General features: G+C 37.7%; 1 protein-coding gene across 50 annotated transcripts in view; it reads right to left on the reverse strand.

The window, feature by feature from the left end:
* The window catches only part of AGFG1 (ArfGAP with FG repeats 1), an 85,292-nt gene that overhangs the window by 12,644 nt on the left and 60,620 nt on the right, over positions 1–12,028 (reverse strand). For 12 of the 50 annotated variants that reach the window (XR_010590650.1, XR_010590649.1, XR_006175234.2 and 9 more), the window contains exons 6-11: positions 7,995–8,114; positions 7,236–7,307; positions 5,884–6,096; positions 3,601–3,784; positions 2,707–2,786; positions 2,254–2,346 (exon numbers count right to left, since the gene is read on the reverse strand). Coding sequence is in view for 44 of the 50 variants with exons in the window: in XM_008165891.4 (XP_008164113.2) it covers positions 2,254–2,346; positions 2,707–2,786; positions 3,601–3,784; positions 5,884–6,096; positions 7,236–7,307; positions 7,995–8,114 (762 nt within the window). In the remaining 6 variants the exon portion in view is untranslated. The remainder of the gene's footprint in view (positions 1–2,253; positions 2,347–2,706; positions 2,787–3,600; positions 3,785–5,883; positions 6,097–7,235; positions 7,308–7,994; positions 8,115–12,028) is intronic. The other 38 variants (XR_010590651.1, XM_065557979.1, XM_065557977.1 and 35 more) reach the window with 25 other exon arrangements.

The following is a 12,028-nucleotide window of genomic DNA, read 5'->3' on the forward strand; positions in this document are numbered from 1 at the left end:
TTGGGATTTATCAAGTGTACTGCAGACCAATTGGTAAATTATAGGTGTTACCTGAAATAATTATGCTAAAGTCAAAGGCTTTTTTCTAAAATACACTATAAAGTTTATACCAAACCCATTTACACTGCATGCAAGATGCAAACATAGCATAAAGCTAAATTATAAGCAATTACACTTATCAAGTTTGCAGAAAGGAACTTGAGACAGGAAATATTAATTACAATATCCTATCAGATACTTAACTGAAGTACAGTAAAACTTGTTGATGCCCAAACACTTTTTCAAAGGACAGCATGTTTTTGGAAGTAAGGGAACTCAGAAGTGGTTGACTAGAATTTGTTTTAAAGGGATAATCTTATAAAAAAATAAAAAAAAAACACCTTCACACTTGGGGCTTGTCTACACATCCCTGCAGTTCAGCCTAAGGGGGGAGTGAATAGCAGTGCACACCAAAGCGCTGAACTGTAACTCAGTGTGTGGATGTGAACTAAAGTTACTACTTCACATAACATAATCCTCTTCAAACAGGGTTATATTAAATGTAAACTAGGAGCCTTCTAGTTCACATCTGCAGCATCCATACAGGGGAGTTACAGCACAACTCACATCCGCACAGTTCAAACTGCAGGCGCGTAGGCATATCCTAGGTCACTATCTGGCAGAGACCTTCTGAAGGTAATTCCAACAGCCTCTTTAAAGCTATAATTTTTTAAGGATACAAAAGAATGACAGGAATTTTTAAAGATAGTCCAAAGTGGTAAAGATCGTAATACTGGGATGGCATTAAATAAAGGAGAGATTTTGGTTGCATACCGAAGGTTTTAATCAAACAGTAGAGTCTATTAAATGGCAGAATAGCCACAGTTGCCACATGGGGCTAATCCTAAAATTCAGCATTGCAGATAAAGAATTAAGCATAGAATAAAGTATTATACTAGTAGTAGAGTCTAAACCAGGAGCATTGTATTGTAAGAAGGAACATTAAGCTGATTTTTCAATTTATAAATTAAACTATTAAACTGTTTCAGAATTGTGCTCCATTAATTCAAGCTATCATTTAAAAGGATTTCTCACCCTAATGGTAGGGAAGGAAAAACCTGAAAACGTGAATGGATGTGGGGTTTGTCTTTGAGGGTGCAAAGAATGATAAAAGCGAGCATTGCTCCATTTATTTAAATGGGCTATAAATTCTGACAGCGACAGTGCAAATGTCACAGTAAACTGTTTCAAATACTTAAATATCCAACAAGTGTTCATATCTCAATCCCACTCTGCCTTCCATGGTGGATAGTTTAGTATAAAAACAAACATCATAGGGCCTACTGTACTGCTTCCATTATTAATTTTTTATATTTTTATTCTAAATGAAACTGCTGCAGAATTTCCAAAGTGCAACAGAATTTATATTCTGCAGCTAGCTGCAGCTAAGACGCCCTACAGATACTGCCTTTCATTGCTGAGTATCCCAAAGTGCTTTTCAAACTCTATAAATAAATTGTTACAGCCAACACTAACACAATCACACCTAGCATGTAACAGCAACAAGTAGTACACAGCAGGTTTAAAACAATACAGCAGGTCAATGCTGTAGCCAATTAAAATTGGAGGGGGAATTTAGAGAAAGAAAAATTACTAGAGCTGGTTGGAAAAATTTCAAATGGAACATTCTTACACCAGAAAATGGCAAATCATTGAAACTGAAATGTTCCATGAGACCATGGCAATAGAAATGGAAGCCAGGCAGTTTAAAAAAAACCTACCTAGCCTGGTTTCCTGCCAGTCACCTACCAGCCTCCTTTGCAGTCCTGGTTCCTGGCTCCTTAGCACCCTGTCTGATGGGGAGCCAGAAGCCAAGTTCACAGCTCTTGGAAGCTCTGGTTTCAATGGCTTCCAGAGTCTGTGGCACTGGGGGAGCCCTCCAGGTATCTGCCCCACAGCTGAGACTCCCAGAATTTCCAGGCTCCCCACAAGGCAGGTTGCCTGGAGGCTTGGGGAATGTTTTGAAACGGTCAAAATGAAATGTCATCCTCAACTTAAATACCTGTTTGACAATTTGGCTATATATGTCTTATTTAAATATTGTGCTCTTTTACTTAAAAACAGAGTGCAGAATTTTACATTGACTTGTGCACGATCTATTTTCAGTCACTTGCTAAAAATAAAGTTATGAAACTACAAATATGACGTTTTGAAATTAAGTGTATGCTCTTGCATAGCATATAAAACTGTACAGTGCAATTTTATTTTTCTAACCTGTTGCTCCTCGACTATTGGTCTGGAACGGGTTTGTTGAAGGTGCCACTGGAGCGACAGGAGCAGCTACAAATGGATTTGTGGAAGGTGCTGCTGAAAGATTAAGAACAATTAAAAAAAATGTATACAGTGCTGTGTTGATTTGCATTTGTTCTACACATCCTTCACAAAGTCAAAGACAGTCAGAAATAACTTTACATAAGAGGTTTTTCCATACCTTTTCTGTGTTGGGTACTACAGGAGATTTTTTTATATATATTAGTTTTTTTTAAAAAACACAAACACTGATATTTTAGACTACTTACATCATATTGCCTGCACTGGCAACAGTGTAGGTCATCATTTCTAATGACAGTGAAGTCATTAGTACTACTATACAATGGGACACTGAACTAAAATTTAGTAATATGTTTGCTTACAGTCTGCATAAACATTAGTCAGATTTTAATATACCTCCAAATGAAGCAGGCACACTTGAAGATGCAGGCTGTGTCTGTACAGTAGCAGCCACTGGTACTGTTCCAAAAGCATTGCTGTAAATAATTCACATTCAGTGAAGTCAGTGTTGCTCCTTTAACAATTAACATCTACGATTAATTTTTGCAGATAAAAGCAAAGTAGAAAAGGGATATTTAGGCACAGATCTGAAAATGCTATATAATCCATTAGTGCCAGGAGTTGAATTCTTGATGCCAAGGTCAAAGGCTAAATACATTAGCGCTGAGCAATGGCAAATCCTGTCCGCCAGTGGCAAAGTGTAGAAGTATGGACAATGAGGAGAAAAAGAAATAGGCATAGGTTGCCAAGCAAAAGCTTTAGGGAAATTTGCATTTCCAAGCAAAAAAAGTTACTACAGGTGCTTGCTTTTAATTACTTAAAAAAAAAAAAAAAAAAAAAAAAAAGAAGACGTACATTGCAAATGTCTCACTTTTCAAAACCAATCTCTTACCAATTATGAGGCTATACGCTTAAATATGCATGTAATCCACATGGAGGATTGTTATCCTCCAACAGAATTTAGTGTGTGAAGTCTAGGAAGGTGTAAAAGTGTTTCACTGATAAACACTTGCTTCAGTTTCATTTTACAACCTCTAGCGGGCACTACAACCACAACTACCGTTAAGAAATGATGCAGTTTTAATAAGGACAGTGAAGTCAACACCCAACTAACTCCTCTTCAGAATTATTTCCCTACAATTTTTAAATCGTGACCTAAACAAAGAAGAACAGTTGAATACAAGCAGGTTTTTTTTAAAACTTTATCAACACTACCATAGGGCTATTTTTCTGCCTATAAATACAGTTGGTTTAGGGCTAATTACTTTAACTTCTAACAAGAAAAAGTACCTGCTAACATTACTGGTGGAAGTATATGCATTACTAGAGGTTGCTGTGGAGCTGAACACACTGTCTAATTCTGCTAGAGCTGCATACTTGTCTGAAGATGCACTTGGCTGACTTGGGGCTGACACAGCAGGACCTGACGGTGCTGTAACTACAGTGCCGAAGCCACTTCCTTGCTCACTACCACCTAGAAAAGAAGATACCATATTGAAATTTAAAATGACACTTCTAAAACCATGTTTTCCCTATAATCTTCACCATACGAACAGAAAATGTTAATTAACTGTTCTCCCATCATTTAAGACTAAAATTAAACAATAAGACTTAATGCTGCCCTAATACAGGGCTAATAAACTATGGCTCCCAATCTCTATCTTTATAAGCACACGGTACCATGCTTCAATGAGTCTATAGCTCCAGCTTCCTAGTTTCCACAGATCGCATTATTAAGTGAAGTACACTGCTCTCTCTTGCTCCAGTTAGAAAGATGGATTTCTTTTAAACCTTGTTGTGTGTGACTCATCCTTAGAATGCAGCTTTGAAATTTAGATGGAGACTGAAATTTTTTTACATTTAGAAAGCAACAAGGCATAAGAAATCTAACAATTAAGTTACAGAATGATAGACTCTTAACTATTACCTCAAAGTATAATCCTGCAGAAACTCACACTTCCAGGTTCTTGTGACTCTGAACCATATGCTGGGGAGTATTCCCAAACCTCATGCACGGTACCTCCCACTAAAGACTGAATTCATGAGCCATGCAGTGAGTGTCACAAAAGCCATATCATATCTTCCAAATGGTGGCTAATTTTCATTTATGCCCTAAGTGGGTAATTACACTCCAAATCCTGAAAAGATGCTAAATAAATAATACAGATCCAGTGTATCAAATTCAGGATAACAAAACGATAGGTAACAGTATAGAATTGTCTTGTTTCCAAGGATATCTGTTCTCAGCAGATTTCCACTGAGAGGAAAACTCCAGAGATTTTACAAGCACCAGTGTATGGCATTTTGTAACCAAGAAGTCTAAACAGTCAACAAAAACTGGAAGTGTGCAACAGTGTAGAGAGGTGCACTGAATAATAACACCTACTTTTTGGAATATGGAAGAATATGAACAAAAAAATTGACAAAGGAGAGTAATTTAAGGATATTTTGTAGGTAAAAATGTAAGAAGAGTAGTATGTCACCTCATGATACCCTTAAGTAAGTTTCACTGAGCCAATGTAGTCTGTCCAGCAAATATGCACCAAAGCACGCAGGAGCAATAAAAAAAATTGGACAACTTGTGATTAAAAGTACAGTATTTTTGAATATCTGGTTATCTTATCCCTCCATAAACACTGCCAGGTCAATGGCAATACAAACAACACTGACGACTCTTGATTGTGCTCCTCGTAGTCCTGTTGTATATTTGTGTTGAACACATATATAACAGCAATGTTTGTTAGAATGGGTGCAAGCTTCAGCTTTAAACAAAACTTCGCTGCAGACTTAGTTATGGAGTAGCCAGTGTCTACTCGACAATTAGAATAATGGCTCATCTTAAGAGTCAGTCACCCACTGCCCTCCTCAAGCCCACACAACTTTAAGGGAAAGAATATTAACAAAGCCATATACTGTATCAGTTTTGCTTAGGAGCTGATATACATGACTTATTTACCATTGTTGTATGCTGGACTGAATCCAACTTAAACTCCAATGAAATTCATGTTATCGTCCTTGTTCAATATATGGTTAACTTAGTGTGCATGGAAAACCAACCCGTTAAACACTAGCAGTTTTAATCTCCTTTAACAGAGAAAGGCTAACCAAGCTTTACATTAGATGAACATCTAAAAAAAACAAACCTATCATGGTGGCTTTTGATTGTAAAGATAAAAATTATCTTAGACCGCAACTGGTGTGATTGAATGAATAAAGTCGCCCACTCCAGCAATATACAGAAACCTGAACAATGTACTACTAGAATACTCATCACTAACAAACCATTTTGTTGCCAAAATGAAAAAACTTTTGAGCGATTGCTCATAAAAAAAAGCATGATCTTTTTGATAAGTGCTATTTTGCAAATGACTGCATAGATTAAAGCATTTGCTTTGTTACAAGAAGCAGCACAGCAACGTAGGAGTTTAAAATGTGCAGGTGTGAAGTTAATCAGAATTTTCTGAAGAGACAATTTAAAGCATGCTTAAAATGGTTGGTTACCATTTTGACAGGCACAGGCATCCTCACAAGGAATAAAAATGAAGGATAACAGGTCAAAGAAAAAAAACTTAATACCTTGCCCTGTGCTGAAGATATTATCTAAATTAGCAAGAGCTGCATATTTGTCTGCTGACTGGAGATTCGGTTTATTCACTGCAACTTTACTGGCAGCAGTTGCCGTTGTGTTGCTCTGAGAAGCATTGAAGGCTCCAAAATCAGCACTGGAGGATTTGGGGAAGTTATCAAAGTGAGCAAACTTAGCATTCATTGATCCAGCACTTCCACCTGTAACAAAATAAGTTAAACATGGATACTTTAAAGGTATAGGAAAGTCTCTCCAAATGCTCTTGGTGGCAATATCATCCCACCTCTTGGTGGTTACACCAGGCAGTAACATCACTTTTGTTTTTTATCCCACAGGCTAACTAAAACCCCTCTAACACACTTAAAATTAATCTTGAATCATCAGAATGAGCACATTTATATCTGTAAACTTCTAAATCTGAAGAAAACTCTGAAAGTTCAATAGCTTGCACACACCGTAATTAGCTCTCGCAAAACTATGTTTCAGTGCAACATCATTAAGTCAACTCAAATACCACATATTTAGCTAGAAAATTTTTGAGTTAAATTAGCTTTAATTTTATAAATCCAAAATACAGCTTTTCCTGCTGCAAGAATTCAGCGACGTAAGTAGGAGTTGTTTTATTTTCCTCAATGGTACAATATGCTTGACTATTTCAGATATCAGTAACCAGTGCAGGCAAAAAAGGTTAGCCTGAAAGTCCAGAGGTAGCACAATGGGATACCAGGCCAAGGTTCAGAGAGACTAACTCAGTCCTTTACTCCCAGATGTCATGGCTACACCTAGACAGACAGACAACACAGCCTTTGGGAGGGGAGATAAAGAAAAAACAGAAGGGATTTGAGAGCCCTCCTTTCAAGGAAAAAAAAATTCTTCCTAGGATACACATTACGTATACTAAAGTAAATGAATCAATCTATTAGGATTTATATAAACACTCTGCTGATCCCAAATATAGGAATTAGTTTGGAAGCTCCAGCTTTTTAATGTGTGCAACAAATTTTATGTTTAAATCTCTACAAAGGTATTAATTTATGAGTTTCCAGATCTTCATTGTAGACAGAGGATTCTGTTAATATGTGCAAGTCAGATTTACATTTTAGTTGAATAGAAAAAGGGGTGGGTGCGTGCATGCATACATGTGTACACGCACGTACACTTGGTTGAGGGCTCAGCCCATATTAACTATTATTAATAAACCATTAGCAATTTGATAATTTTAAACGCAAGCACAGACATAAGCAAAGACAGGTGAAAATATATGTAAGGGTGGAACTAAAACATAACACAATGGCATACAAAACAAAATAAACTAAGTTTCCTACTCAATGAAACTTACTGTGTACAGCCTGGAGAGGGAAAGCTGAAGTAAATTCACCAAAACTGCAGCTAGATGAAAGCGTTCTGAACGCTGGATAGCCAGAAATTGTGTGAGGGGGATTAAAGTTAACAAAAGAAGGGAGGGAAAAAATTTTTTAAAAAGAAAGTTTAAATGACACCACATTCAAAAGGAAAAAAGGAAAAGAAGTCAGCCAAAGATTAGACAAACAGCAACTGTCAGCCCAAAAATTTTAAAGTATGATCAAATTAACAAGAAAAGCAAAAGAAGAATTTAGCAATAGACCTTACACATGAAATCTTCTGATAACTGAGTGCCTAACATGCATCTGTGTGGTAAATACATTCAATAATTGTACTACTGTGGTCTGGATTTATCCATCTTTACTGAAATCTTCTCTTGGAAGATGGAAATCACAGATGTAATCTCCTTTAGATAAATGTGGTCTGATATTTAGAAGTACCAATATAGTTACATTCAGTAAGCTTACAAATATTTCATGTGTAGGGCTAATTATAAGCGACAATGTCAAATTAGGAGGCTTCCCAAAAGTGCCAGAAAACAGTAAAAAAAAAAAAAAAAAAAACACACCATACCAAATAACCAAACAGAAAAAGGCATTCATTTCAGGTTTCCCCAGAGCTTCAGATTATGATTATGTTAAAGCAGGCAGATGCAGGAAGTAAACTGAAGTACTTTCTCACTTGTATGTCTGGACTATGTTGTATTAAAAATTAATCAGAAATGCTAGTAGTCTACCTGTATTTTGGGGCTGAAAAGGAGACTGACTTGCTGTGGGGAAACCTCCAAAATTACTCGAACCACTAGACTGTCCAAATGCATCAAAGTTTGCAAAACCTGCATTTGCAGAGTTCTGTGCTGTAAATTGTAAAGGAACAAAACATGTTAATGGACATGAAAAACAAAAACACATATGTATTAACTGAAGTAAGTTATGGTTATGTTGGTCTGAGTGTGATGTCCTACCTCAAGCACAATTTTTCTCTTTTTTTATAAATGAAGCATCACATTCTTATCTAAAGTATAATACATGTCCTACGGATTAAATTAATCTTCAAAATTTATTTTAAGCCTTTCATATTTGCCTTCATAGGTCTGTATCAATAAATTCCCCACTCGTTTTTCCATAGTTCATTTCTGTTAAAGCATGAGTGATATGCCATTACCCACAGTAACTGCAAGACCTCAATAAAAGATAAATCTGCACTGTAATCGAAAGTGTAATTGCAGCGAACGGTGACATACCCAGGTTAGCTTTAATCTAACTAGCATGGCTTGCAATGAAGCTTCAGAATGGGCTAGGAATACTTGTAAGGTTTGAGATGAAGCCAATACTATGTTGCTTCACTGCTATTTTTAAATACGCTAGAAAATACAGATTACAGCTAGCATGGGCATGCCAACTCATACCACAATCATGCTTTTGATTGCAGTGTAGACATACAGTGTGAGATTCATTTTAAAACCTACAGTACTAGCAAAGAAAGCTCTGAAGACAGAACACCAAATTTGTAACTGGTAAAAGAGTCAAACAAGATTTTATCTTTCCAAACACTGTTTTCCAGTGAAATGCCAATCAGTCTGGTAGGCTATTCGACTCCTACAAGTCTGGTTTGGAAATGTGAAATATGTTCTACTTCTAGTATGTATTTTTACAGCATTTCAAAATGTCAAGCATTTATATATGAAATACAACATTGTTAGAGGGAATTTAATTTGTCACTACTTAGTTTGTTTTGGATACATACTATTTAGAAGCAGCAAAGAGTCCTGTGGCACCTTATAGACTAACAGAATACATACTGTTTAGAAGTCAACCTGTCAAAGCATTCAGAGCACTATGTAATTAAAATGCAATAAAAAAAAAATCACATAACAGAACACGAAGCCAAACCAAGCAGTGAAATACTAAAAATGCCTTCTTTTGCAGAAGAGCATTTATATTGATTTGACCTTTTTAGTTTTTGTTGGGGTTTTTTTGCCCCTAGATCCAGATATTGAGAATACTGGACCATTAACAAAAATTGCACACCCAATCAACATTAGGAGTGAAAAGAGAACCTGCAAAGGAAGGAAATTTAGAATCGACACCCACTCTGCCCTCAACCCTTCCCCCTTCGTGTCATGACATTGCAGGTAACTGAGATAAGATAGTGGCTGAGGGAGTCTGGCTCAATTACCAATGAAAGTCAATATAAATTGAGTGTCCAACTCATTGGCCCCTTTGAAAATTCTAGCCACTATTTACATGCTACACTATGCAAGCAATAATGAATAGAGGGGAATCCCTACACATGAATCTCTCTATTTTAAAATGACTTACCTTTTTATTTTTTATTTATTTTAAGTTGCTCTAAAACCCCTCAATATAATGTGATTTTCCATTGGCATAATAGAATTGGGAATGGATTATTTGGAGGTACAGTAGTATTATCCGGTCAGTGCTTTCAATGTGCCTGGAGCAAGTTTTTACAACCAAGTTATAAACCCCAGGAAACAATAAGCTCTAATAGAAACGCTGATGCCTAAAGTACAGTTGTTGTGACAATTCCGGCTACGAAAATAAAGAATTATCTTACAAAGTATAAGAATTATAACACAAACATCTACAGTGCATATTTAAAAACCTGAAGGGAAGGAGTATGTAAATAGAAAACTGCAGTTGTTGAACACTCGTGACATTTTTTGCAGCATGGACTTCTTCTGAAGAGGATGTCTGTCACCCCTCCTGACAAGAATCTTGTGACGCATTGCCACATCTTCCTTGAAAGAAAAATACTGTTACTAAATTGTTTAGTAACTGTTTTGCTTTGAAATGCGTTGTTCATGTCCATTCCACTCTTGGTGTCCGTGCACGGCCGTTGGAAACTTTTTCCCTCAGCAGTATCCGTTGAGTGGCTTGAGCACCCGTTGCTGCCACACACCACTGTATGCAGGTATAAAAGGGAAGAACCACTGCTAGCTCCACTCAGTTCATTCTGGCTAGAACTCCAATGTAGTGGGGCAGAAGGGTGGATCATGGAATGGACATGTGCAATGTATCTTTAAGAACAAGCTTAGCAACAGATTTTTCTTCTTTGAATGATTGCACATGTGCATTCCACTCTTGTTTTTGTGGCTTGAGAGTCACCAAGAGGTGGAATCTGAATCTATTTAAATAAAGATTGGAGAATTCCTCATCCAACTTTAGCCTTGTCTCTCGAGTTTTGAGCAACAGCATAAATGGGAGGCAAATGTGTGGACTGAAGAGGAAGTTGCCACTCTACAAACATCTACAACCAGAAACTGTGTCAGAAACACCATTGAAGCACGTTGATCTTGTCAAATGAGCTGTGACTGATGAGTGGGGTGACATTAGCCGGGTCATAGCACATGCGTATACAAGAGTCAATCCAAGAAAAGATGCTTTGAACAGAGACTGGTTGTCCTTTTATTCTGTCTGACACCACTACAAATAGTTGGTAGGACTTATTGAAATGCCTGGTCCTATGCAAATAGAATACCAGAGCTCTTCTGATGTCCAAGGTATGTAAACGTTCCTCCTTCCCTGTTTGAATGTGGCTTCTGGAAGAATGCAGGCAAACAAATGGACTGGTTGATATGGAAACACACACCACTTTTGGAATGAACCTGGGGTGAGAATGCAAATAAACCATATCCTTAAAGACTATTATATAGGGAGGCCCAGACATTAAGGCACAGTTCTCCTACCCTTTTGGCCAAAGTGATGGCCACTGAATATATCATCTTCACTGGCAGAGGCAGCAGAGAGAAAGTAGTGAAAGGTTCAAATGCCAGATCCATAAGACTGGACAAACACCAAGTTTAGGTCCATGGGGAAATACCATCTTGTACCTGAGGACACAACTTGTTAGGCCCTTCAAAAAACCTTGTAGACAGGTCATTAGAGAAAATAGTGATTATCTTCTTTAGGGTGGAATGCTGAAATAGTTCCATCAGAGTACATCTGGCAGCTAACAGCCAAACCTTGGTGTTTCCGATGCAATAATTAGTCCAGAATACATTGAACCAAAGAACAGGACAGCGATACCCCACACTGGCAAGAACAAATGGAAAAATGCCTCCCTTTAAGAGGTAAGTAGCTCTTGTAGAAAACTTTCTACTATTTAGAACAGGGGTTCTCAGACTTTTGTATTGTGACCCCTTTCACACAGCAAGCCTCTGATTGGAACCCCCCCCCTTATGCATTAAAAACACTTTTATATATATTTAACACCATTATAAATGCTGGAGGCAAAGCAGGGTTTGGGGTGGATGGTGACAGCTCACGAGCCCCCATGTAATAACCTCCTGACCCCCAGTTTGAGACCCCCTGATTTAGAAGGACCTCCTGAACCTCTTTCAAGCAAGATCACTCTCTAATATCTAGCACCTTAGAATCCATGCAGTTGGAGTAGGCGCTCATGACCTTGAGAGATTAGGTCTCAGTTTAGTGGAAGTGAGATTGGAGGTTTCACTGACACCGCCAAGAGAGTGGAGAACCAGAGTTCATGGGCTCAGGCTGAAGCCATGAGCATGACTCTGTCTTGATCACATCTTATCTTTAGTAATACCCTGTGAATGAGTGGGATTGGGGGAAAAGTGTAAAGGGGCCAGCCTGACCACGGCAGCAAAAACGGTGTCTGTCAGGGAACTTGGGCTACAATCTAGTAGCTGACACTTTGTTGATCCTTGTCACAAATAGGTCTACTTGGGGAAACCCCACCAATGGAAGATTTATCTAGACGAAGAGATCACTCAGTCTCATAAGC

This window comes from Chrysemys picta, chromosome 9 (genome assembly GCF_011386835.1).
Source record: "Chrysemys picta bellii isolate R12L10 chromosome 9, ASM1138683v2, whole genome shotgun sequence".
Classification (NCBI taxonomy): Eukaryota; Metazoa; Chordata; order Testudines; family Emydidae; genus Chrysemys; species Chrysemys picta.